Raw genomic sequence first — 11,157 nt, 5'->3', positions numbered from 1 at the left:
GATAAAAATTCCAATGAGATAAAATTACACACCTATCAGAATAGTCAAAGTGAAAAAAAAAAAAAAAAAAACCTTGATAAATCCTGGTGAGGATGCAGAGAAACCAGATCACTTCTGTTGCTGGTGTGGATAAAAATTGGTACAGCCACTCCAGAAAACAGTTCGGTCATTTTTTAGCAAAACTGCCACAAGACCGTGGACAAGAATCTCAAATAAATGAAAATTCATGGCCACACAAAAATCTGTACACAAATGTTCATTGCAGCTTTATTCATAATAGCTTAAAAGTGGAAATACACAAGTGTCCCTCGATAAGTGAATAGCTAAATAAACTGTGGTGTATCCATGCTACAGAACACCACTCGTCAGTAAAAAGGCACAAACTACTGACACATGCAACCTCCTGATGAATCTCCAGGGAGTTCATCTGAATTGAAAAGTCAGTCCCCAAATATATCCTACTGGATGATTCCATTTTATAATATTCTAGAAACACAACATTATGGAAATGAGTAACATATTAATAGGTGTCTGAGAAAAGACTAGGGAGTGGGACGGAAGATAAGTGAGTATAACTATTTTTAAAAGCAATATGAGAGATCACTGAGGGAATAGATCTGTATCTTGACTATATCTCTGTCCTCATTTTGATATTGTCTGTAGTTTTCCAAGATGTTAACAGTGGGGGAAACCGGATACTGATGATATTGATGGCAAAGGGTATATGTGGTATTTCTTTATTCTTTTATTGGTATAGGTAGAAACAAACAGATTAATGGAATCACACAGCAACTCCAGATATAAACCCTAAGGTTTGTTTTCCCAGAAGCAGACCATGAAATGAGAATTTCTATGAAAGGGACTTATTAGTGAACACTGTGAGAAAACTAATAGAAGAGTGAGGAAGTGGAACCAGGAAAAGAAGCAGATTATGGGGGCTGAGTGATAGACTCCATGTGTACATCCTAACTCCTGTGTGGTGATTGATTTTCTATGTGAACTTGATTGGGAAAAGTGATGTCCAGACAGCTAGCTGGTAAGATAGGAGATGTAAGTGTGTCTGTGAGGATGTTTCCAGAAGAAATTAGTATTTGAATTGACAGACTGAATAAAGCAGATCATCCTCAACAATGTAGGTGGGCGTCGTCTAATCTGTTGAAGGATTTTCAAGTTCTCCATCTTCCAGATGGTAATCATGGGATTTCTTGGCCTATATAAATAAGCATGTGAGACAAATCTGGCAATGATTTTTCTATGTCTCAACTATGTACCCTCTATCTATCTATCAATTCCTCCATCCTGTTGATTCTGTTTCTCTGAAGAACCCTGACCAACACACCCCAGAAACTGTGAATGTAACCTTATTTAGAAAAAAGGTTATAACCCATGTCATTAATGATGTCAAGATGAAATAATTCTGGATTATCAAGGCGAGCCCTAAATCCAATGAGAAATGTCCTTATAAGAGACATAGAAGACACAAAGAAAGAAAAGACCATGTCAAGATTAAGGTGGATGTTGGCATAATGTAGCCAAAATCTCAGGAAAGCGTGGAGCCACCAATACCTGAAAGAGCCCAGGAAAATTCTCCCCTAGAGCCTTCACAGGGAGTATGACCTTGCCAACACTGTGAAGGTAGACTTCTGATCACCAGGGCTATGAGAAAATACATTTTGCTTATTTTAAGCTACCCAATTTGTGATCATTTGGTATAGCATCTCTAGAAAGCGATCTAAAGAAGTAGCTTTGGAATTGGGTAATGGGTAGAGATTTGGAAGAATTCTGAAGGGCTGGGGAGAAAATTGGTAGACTTTTGTGAAGAGTTTATGAGTACAAATATGGATTTTAAAGATGATTCTGGGAGCTGAGCATGTGGTTCAGTGGTACAGCTCTTGCCTAGCATGTGCAAGGCCCTGGTTCAACCCTGGGTTCATCCCCCTAAACCATACACACCAAATAAAAGTGGTGATTCTGGTGAGAACACAGAAGGAAGTGTAGGTGACGGTAGAGAAAGTTTCTTTCATCTTAGAGAATGTATACCCCATTGTAGGTAAAATGTTAAGAGAAATAGGGAGACTATAGTGTTTATGTTGAAAATTCAGAAGTAAATGTGGAGCATGTTATGGGAAGAAGATTCTTGAGATGCAGTGGCAAAGAATATGTGACCTGTAGCTAAGTGGGAAGCAGAACTTTGAAGCAGTGAACTTGACATTTAGCTGAGGAGATTTCTAAGCAAAGTATTGAAGGTAGGGCCTGGTTTCTTCTTACTGCAAGGAGATGTTAAACACAAAAGACCAGCACTTGATGATCTGGGAATTGTGTGGCCTCGCCAGATTATAAAGAGTGCTAAAATTGGTAAAACTGCTGCTGGAAAAGTGTGGTGAGGAGAAAGAGCCAAGGTGTCCTTAGTCAATTTTTATTGCTGGTATGTGACAGATGGATCCACTAAACCTTCTTAGAAGAGTCAGAAAAATATATATGATTATCAGGAAAATATGTGTCGGGAACTCATTTACCTAATAACATGGGTTTTCTGACATTCATGGAAAACCTACAAGGTTTGGGGGATGGTTGAATCAGTAGAAACTGTTAGCTTGACCTGAAGGGACACAGAAGGACAAAGTGAAAGAGGGGGCCGTCAGATTCCTAAAATTCTATAAGCAGGAAGTGCACTAATAGAGCTACTCAGTTATAAATATTTGATGCCCTTCAGAAGAAAGGAAGAATGACTCTCGGTGAAGTCATGAGCACAAAGGTAAATGCTGGAGGTGGAGGAGCAGAGATCTACTGAACTGCCCTGGGTACACTGGCCAACTGAACCCTTGGCCCATGTGCTGCTTTAAGACACAGAGGATTGTTCTCAGGCTTTGACACAAAAGAAATTTGCCTTGCTGTATTTCTAACTTGCAGGGCACCAATCATCTATTCTTTCTATCTTCTCCCTTTTGGAATTGGAATGTCTATCATATACCTATTCCATCATTGTATTTGGGAAACAGATAAATTGTTCTCTAGTTTCACAGGTTAAAAGATGGAGAAAAATTTTGCCCTGTAGGGATCATACCCAGAAATTCACCTATATCTGATTTAGATTGTGGGATCTGGGACTTTTTAACTAGTTATATAGATGAGAGTTGAGATTTGGGGGGGTTTTAGGACATTATATATATATATAAGATTGACATGAATTTGGAAGGCCATGGGTTGCATGGTGGCCTCCCAAAAGACATGTCTATGTCCTGGTCCTAGGAACCTGCAAAAGTGGCTCTATTGAGAAAAAGGTTCTTTGCAGAGGTAATTAAATTAACGTTCTGACTAGAAGAGTCTAATAAAATTCTTCCCCAGAACTTTGGCAGAACGGCAGCCTTGTTAATACCTTGATTTTGGATATCTGGCCTCCAGAAATGTAATAGAATAAATAGAATAAAGGCTAGAATAAAGGTTCCCAGTTTATGATCATTTGTTATGGAAATGCTAAGAAAACTAATACAGAGACCAAGAAAGAACAAAACAATCAAGCAAAGCCCTGGGGTATCTGTTCCAGTTATTTACTATAGCAAAACAACCCCAAAACAATGGCTGAAGACCACAGCAATGATCTATTTGGCTCACAGATTTGGGTGACTTAGCCAGCAGACTTCACTCAGGCTCTCTCTTGTAGTCCTAATCAAGTACCTGCCTGGCACCAGGACTGGTAAGACCCCGCAGCTAAGGACTGGAACAGCTGGACCCCTTGGTCATATTTCTCCCTCTATGTGTACCCACATAATCTCCTTACGGTGAATTCTGTTTTAGAAATCTTACCAAAGAGAGGCCCAGCCACAAGGGATGGGCAGCACAGAGATTCCACCTCTTCACAGCAAGTATGAACGAACTTGAAGACAGTACCATTGTCTCAGAACTTCAGGGAGATGATAACGTTTGCCCTAGATCGTGACATTTATATCACAGAAACCCTCTGTCCTCCTTATTGTCAAGTACTGCCCAAAGAAGATAAGCTCTCAGATAGTTTCAATTCTTCAAGGAAATTTGGGTATGGTGGCCTGAATGTAGGCTTTTGAGAAATGCAAGCGAGGCCTGTTCGAATAAAAAAAAAACCTTGAGGGGCGGGCAGGAATGGATATCCAGGGGATGTGGGCAGAGCGTTCACACTATGGGCTGCATGGTGTCAAGTCTGTGTGGAAGTGTAATTCACAGTACTGGTGCTACTTCAAAGTATTGGGGAAAGTCAGGATTACACAAATAAGTGGCACTGGGAAAATCTATTATTACTTAGGGGGGGGTAACTAAGACCCATATCTCTCATCACACAGAAATATAATTTTCAGAATAAAGAGCTAACTTTAAAAAACATCAAACTGGGACAAGCACAGCTGTGATAATTAAGTCCTTTCCAAGCACAATACAAACCCAGAGGCAGTAAGGGAACAAACTGACACATTACATAAGGATTGAAATGTAGGTGTAACAAAGGACAAGAAGAACAAGGAGACAGAAATAAGGCAGGGCTGGGGCTGTAGCTCAAGAGCACTTGCCTAGCAGAGTTTGAGACTGGGTTCAATTCTCCGTACCAAGTAAACAATAAATAAATAGAATAAATGTATTGTGTCCATCTACAACAACAACAAAACCCAAAAAATAGAGCAAAAATAATTTTTATAGGAAACTGAAAAATATAAGATATTAAGAACTTCTGTTCCTTCAAACCCACAAGAAAATGAAAAATAACCAAATAGAAAAATGCACAAAGAATATGAAATATTGGTTTACAGAAGGTCTACCAATTCCAGTGAATACAGGGTTGCTCAACCTCAAGAGTAATGATGAATGGAAAATAAAGCTCATGGAAGTATCATTTAAGCTCCATTAAATTGGCCAAAAAATATTTTTTTTTCAAAGTTCACGTCAGACGGGTCCTGCGCCGACGTGGTAACAAGGTTGAGAGGGTGGCACATCTCACACCAGAGCGTGGCCACCCAGTCATCGCCCTTAGGAACCGAAGGCGCCAAAAATATATTTTTGAAGACAGATAATCTCCATCATGAACTGGAGCATGGAAACATCTTCAAACATTTGAAACTGAGAAGTTTTGGAGAGAATATGGCAGCACTTACCAAAATCACCTAAAGGAGGGCAGTCAGGAATACTCTGCAAGGCACAGAAAGGCACGTGCACCGGGAGCACTGATGTTTATGGCAGCGTGGTCTGCAGTAGGGAAACTAGAAACATCTGAACGTCCCGCCTGCAACGTCTCTGCAATCACTCCCGCAAAGCCTCCACCAGGCCTGAGACAGAGGGAGCGCGACTGTGCACGAGTTGAGTGTTTCTGCATAGACTTCTGGGGTTTTCAAAACTGAGGATGCATTCCCGAAAGACTGATGTAGTTGAGGAGTAAAGAATTAGGCTGCGATCTCTCTGTGTGTGCTCCAGGGTGATTCAGGATGGCACTCTCTGCAGCTGCACCCACTCCAGGCTCCAACTGGGGCAGAAACCGGTCCGCCGCTCCGCCCGCCCCCGCCCGGGCAAGCTCCTCCCCCTCCAGGCCCCGCCCCTCCAGCCGGAGGCCCTCCTCCCTCCGCCCCCGCCCCCACCCCTCCCTTTCGCTCCCGCCGGCCTCCTGCGGCTCAGTGCGCAGGCGCCAGGAGGTGCGGGGCACGAAGACGTCACTAGGTCGCGCCGCGCGCTCTTTGACGTCCTGGGGACCCGCCTTCCGGAAGGAAGCTCAGCGGCCGACCATGGCGACCGCCGCCGAGCAGTGGGTCCTGGTGGAGATGGTGCAGGCTCTCTACGAGGTGGGCTCCGAGGGCCCGGGGGAGGGTGGCACGGCGCGTGCGGACTTGCGGTCGGAGGCCTCGGCGGGGCCGACCGGGTCCCGCCCGACTCGGCGTTCCTGGCTGAGAGGACTCTGGAGCTCCGGGTCCCGGCGGCCGAGCGTGGGCTGCGGGGACCGACCGCCGGGCCCGGACGGAAGGTTTTGACTTGAGCCGCAGTTTCCCGGCTCCTCGGGGCGCGGGAAAGGAGAAGGGGGCCGAGGGAAACGGCGGGCCCGGGGAAACCCGAGTGGGCCGGAGGGGTGGCCGGAGTGGGCGCGAGTGCCGTGGGCAGCGCGGTCCGGGGCCGGGGAAGGAGGCGCCGGAGAACGCGGGGCCCCGCGCGGAAGAGCCTGGTGAGACCGGAGCCGTCTTCACCGGGGACGGGGCGGGGGTGAGAAAGGAAGCCCTGATGGAGGACTCGGCCGATCAGGTGGTTGTCATCCCGCTGTCTGTCTCTGGATAGAGTTTAGGTAGAGAGTGAGTTCTTCGGGGCTGGCTGTTGGCGGTATGGAGATCACGGAAGATGAGGACACCCGTTTAAGAGTGTTCCTCCAACACTGGACGTCTGCCGCGTCCCCCGGTCTGTTCAGGGCGGTAGTCACTCAGCACAGGAAGCTGTGGACATTCCTTGAGGAGGAAAAGAAGTGGCATTTGTGGATTTTATTAATTCACTAGACTCGTAGTTTCTCCTTTAGAGTGATTTCTTTGTGGGATGGAGTCTCTACCTGCTAAATCCTAGTCCTTGAGAAAACTAAAAGGATCTTTAGACTTGTTACTGAATAAATGACGTTTCAGGGAGGATCAGCAATTTTTAAAAATTGTCTTCAAGAGACCAGTTCTTGTGGCCAGTTGCTTTGTCCTCTGTAATATTGGGGGAGGCTTGTATGGTATATCTAAAAAGAGAGTGTGAGTGTGTATACAGAGTGTATGTAGCTTTAAAATCATTTGTGCCTTGACTTCAAAGTTTATATGTGAATTTGCCAGCAGTTTTCCAGTCTCCAATTTCTGGTGTATTCATTTTTAAAATTGTATTGAATCATTGTCACTCAGTCTAATACTTGAAAGTAATTTACCTTACATTTCTAAATGCCTTTTTTGAAATGATTTTTCCAATAACCACCTGTTGGAGTACAGAACCCCATAACAAACTGATTGAGGATGTAATTAATATCTGGAATCTTCCACAGGAAAGTCAGCCTGGACTGAAAACATACAGTTAAGCAGAAGAACAGAGAGAGATTGTGGCAACTGGTTTCCACATCACTCTGTTAGCTTCTCTTGGAGTAGATCGATGGACGTGATAGAAGGGTTATTAAACTGAAATATTTTGTTAGTCATTTCCTACCAGTAAAAATTGAAATTAACCTGAAGGATCTGATAGTTTATACTGTTGTAAATATTGGGATTCTGTATCAGATTTTTAAAATTTGATTTTCATTCCTAAAGAGATTTGAAAAGCTGAAGCATTAGAGGTTTTTCATGGGAAGGAGAAATTGTCTACTGTTAGAAATTGGAAAAGGAAATTGATAAGACATTAAGAGAGCTTTGAAAGTAAGTTGTTGTTGATGATGATGTTTTTACCAGAATATCACATAAGTTTTTTCAGATGTAACAGCAATGTTAAAATTGACAAGTTTGATTCTTAACTGCACCAAGTAAACTTAATCATTTAAGTAATTTTAATTTTTTTCCCTCCAAAAACTGAGGGAGCTTTTCTTTTCCACCAACACACACACACACGTTTCCCAATAGATCTCTTTTTGAAAGATTTTCAATTGATGAGTAAACTTTGAAGATATTTCAGAACTCCTTTCTCCAAGTGAAAACTAATCTGAACTATATATATTGCATAGATTTCTCTGCAGATTCTTTTCTTTAGAACCTAAATGCAAATTTCATACAGTATAATTTTAACCTACTTACCCCACTGTAAAAACTGTCTGTCCTGAAAAATAGGAAGGATGTATCCCATGATCTTCCAGTTAAAAGAATTACTATTTTACCTCAAAGATTATTTTTATCATTTATCAAAGTAATCAACTCATTGTGGGGTATTACTTTTGTCTTTCTGACTCATAGGCATATGAACTCTAATGTTCAACTTCTACTTCCAAATTTATAAGTGGATGGAATTATTTGACACAAGTTTGATGTAGGACGATTAACCCTTTACAAACACTTAGAATTTAGGTTAAATCTTTAATGTAGAAAAAGAAACTAAATGATAGAAAGCCTATATAGTCAATCCAAACTTTAATATTTTTCCCTCTTTAAATAACAAGTACGTAATTGTTGTGAGGCAGCTATTTGGTTTTTGATAACCACATTTACGGATACATTCATAGGACTGCTTAGAAAGTCCAGGTAAAATGGTTGTAGAACTTGAGGCAGTGTCATCTCAGAAAACTTAGTTATATATCAAAATCTATTTTGATATCTGGATGTTTATAAAAAGGCTAAATTTTTAACACTAGTTATACTTTCTGTAACTCAAACACTCTTCTCTTGGCAAGAACAAGCTGAAGCTTATCCACAAAGGTAATAGTGCTTAATGCTAAACTTTGCTTCTAAGCCCACATTTGGATGGTTTAAGGAACTGATAATGAAGAAACCAGTGTGGTCTTTCTACATTTTTACTAGCTTTAGATTAGAACACTATAAACTCATTCATCAGCCATCTTCCTTTTATATATTTTTCTTGGCACTCATATATATTTTTCTTGACTATAGAAGTCTATTTTATGAAAGTAAATTTTAAGAAGAAGTAGATTTAAAGTTCAGGAGAGGCAATACATTCAGGAATGCTAAATGTTATGTGCAGGCTGTGGAAGTGTATATTTTATTTATTTATTTATTTATTTATTTCACTTTTATGTTTTTCTTCTAGGCCCCTGCTTATCATCTTATTTTGGAAGGAATTCTGATACTCTGGATAATCAGACTTCTTTTCTCTAAAACTTACAAATTACAAGAACGATCTGATCTTACAGTCAAGGTAAGAAATTAAACATGTTTTGTTTTGTGTATGATTGTAATTGCTACATCTCTCTCAAAAGGAATTGTGGTGCCTCAGCTATACAGGATATGTTAAAATATCTTCTGAAATGTAAGGAAATTAAGATGAATGAAATGTCACCATAGGCAAAATATTGGGAAAGTTTGGGATAAAGTCAGTATCCAAAGTTGTATTCCTGTGTTTGCTGGGAGAAAGCAGTAGTCTGAAAAACTATTGGATTTTATAATAGTTTATATAAAGATTATGAGTTCCTTGAGAAAAGCTAAACTATTTCTGAACCCTGGAAAAAGATCTCCCTGAGGACTTTACAAAGGACATTTGGAGTTAGAATCCTACCTACCCCCATCTAAAATGGAATCTTGATGTGTTGTGTATGGTAAGAGAGAAAAAAAATCCTGATCACAGAAATGAAATTTTCTTAAATATCAGTCGTCCATAGAACCTTTAGCTTGTGATAAGGAAGGAGTTAAGGACAAAGTACATAAAACTCAGAAATGATTCTGTTTTCATTCTAGCCACAATGGCTATGCAGGTTATCTCTAATAGTGAATTCATTATGAATTTCCATTACAACCTATAGTTTGGTAGGGGAGGGTTTGTTTGTTTTTTCATATTGGTGATTGTACCCAGGGGTATTTAACCATTGAGCCACATCCCTAGCCCTTTTTACTGTTTTATTTGAGACAGAATCTCACTAAGTTACTAAGGGCCTCACTAAGTTGCTAAGGCTGGTCTTGGACTTACAGTCCTTCTGCCTCAGCCTCCAGAGTCACTAGGATTACAGGTGTGCACCACTGTGCCTGGCTACACCTGTAGCTTAGAGATTGCTGAAGACTGTGTGAAATGACAGTGCTGAGTTGTAACCCTTTTCTCCTGTAGGAAAAGGAAGAATTGATTGAAGAATGGCAACCGGAACCTCTTGTTTCTCCTGTTTCAAAAGACCATCCTGCTCTCAACTATAACATTGTTTCAGGGTAAATTGGTTTTGCTATTTGAAGAACTTGAATTTGGTTTTCTCTGGTTATGTTTGCCAAAGTGCGTATTTTTTCAATAGATTCATCTCTAGGTACCCATAGTTTTCCTTTGTATCATGAATAGTATCTTTTTCCTATTCCTTTTCTTTTCTTTATTTTTAATTATTTTTTGTTCTGATTTGTTATATATTACAGCAGAATCCATTACAATTTATATTATACATATAGAGCACAAATTTTCATATCTCTGGTTGTATACAAACTGTATTCACACCATTCATGTCTTCATACATGTACTTAGGGTAGTGATATCCATCTCATTCCACCATCTTTTCTACTCCCATGCCCGCCCCCCTTTGCTCTATCTAGAATTTGTCTGATCCTCCCATGCTCCCTTGCCTCCAACCCCATTATGAATCAGCATCTTTATATCAGAGAAAACACTCAGCATTTGGTTTTGGGGGATTGGCTGACCTCACTTAGCATTATATTCTCCAATTCTATCCATTTACCTATAAATGCTGTGATTTTATTTTCTATTAATGCTTAGTAGTATTCCATTGTATATATATACCACATTTTCTTTATCCATTCATCTACTGAAGGGCATCTAGGTTTCACAGTTTAGCTATTGTAAATTGTGCTGCTATAAACATTGATGTGGCTATGTCCCTATAGTATGCTGTTTTTAATATTCAGTGCCATTCTGACTGGAGTGAGATGAAATCTTAAGATAGCTTTGATTTTCTTAATGCATTAGCTAACACTTAATATTCAGAGCTGAAAGAGTGGTGACAATAGCCTTCATGTCCTGTACATCTATTCACATGAGCATGACTTCTCATAACTAGTCATGCATGTCCATAATTTAAATTTTCTTTAATGAGGAAAACTGCAATCTACCATCCTACCTCACTCCAGATTTCTACTTTCTAGAAGGAATCAATTTCTATTTTGCTTTTTTCCCTTGTATTTACCTCTTTTTCCAAGGAACTTGCTTATGCTGTTATTTCATGTTTTGTTTTTTCTTTCATTCCCATGTTGTTATAGCCACTAATTGTGAGAGAGAGAGAGAGAGAATGGCTTTATAAAAACAGATTGCTCCTCAAGCCTGTAGGAGCTCTTTTCCAGCCTTTGTGTGGATGAGAAAAAGGCAGCCTTCCTCTATGAAGTACATAATTAAGTGGTTTGGGAGGATAGTTGGTCTCTTTTGTTTGTTGGTTGTTTGTTTTGGTACTGGGAATTGAACCCAGGGGTACTCTACCATTGAGCTGTATTCTCAGCCCTTCTTATTTTTTTTTTTTTTTTTTTTTTTTTGCTTTGAGACAGAATCTTTCTAAGTTGCCCATGCTGA

The 11,157-nt window shown here is 40.4% G+C and overlaps 1 protein-coding gene and 1 pseudogene across 1 annotated transcript in view; one reads left to right on the top strand and one right to left on the bottom strand.

Annotated features, from left to right (window-relative positions):
- Positions 1 to 4,903: 4,903 nt before the first annotated feature.
- On the bottom strand, positions 4,904 to 5,015 carry LOC144251958 (small nucleolar RNA U13; annotated as a pseudogene).
- A 708-nt stretch (positions 5,016 to 5,723) lies between these two features.
- LOC144251957 (serine palmitoyltransferase 1-like) overlaps positions 5,724 to 11,157 on the top strand; it is a gene marked incomplete at its 3' end in the record, with an annotated part of 43,663 nt that continues 38,229 nt past the window's right edge. The window contains exons 1-3 of the mRNA XM_077794571.1: positions 5,724 to 5,792; positions 8,701 to 8,808; positions 9,709 to 9,803. Of these exons, the coding sequence (XP_077650697.1) occupies positions 5,736 to 5,792; positions 8,701 to 8,808; positions 9,709 to 9,803 (260 nt within the window). The remainder of the gene's footprint in view (positions 5,793 to 8,700; positions 8,809 to 9,708; positions 9,804 to 11,157) is intronic.

The sequence above is a fragment of the Urocitellus parryii genome, unplaced genomic scaffold, assembly GCF_045843805.1.
Source record: "Urocitellus parryii isolate mUroPar1 unplaced genomic scaffold, mUroPar1.hap1 Scaffold_3250, whole genome shotgun sequence".
Classification (NCBI taxonomy): domain Eukaryota; kingdom Metazoa; phylum Chordata; class Mammalia; order Rodentia; family Sciuridae; genus Urocitellus; species Urocitellus parryii.
Note: the sequence above shows the minus strand (reverse complement) of the source record. Positions and strands in the feature narration are given on the sequence as shown.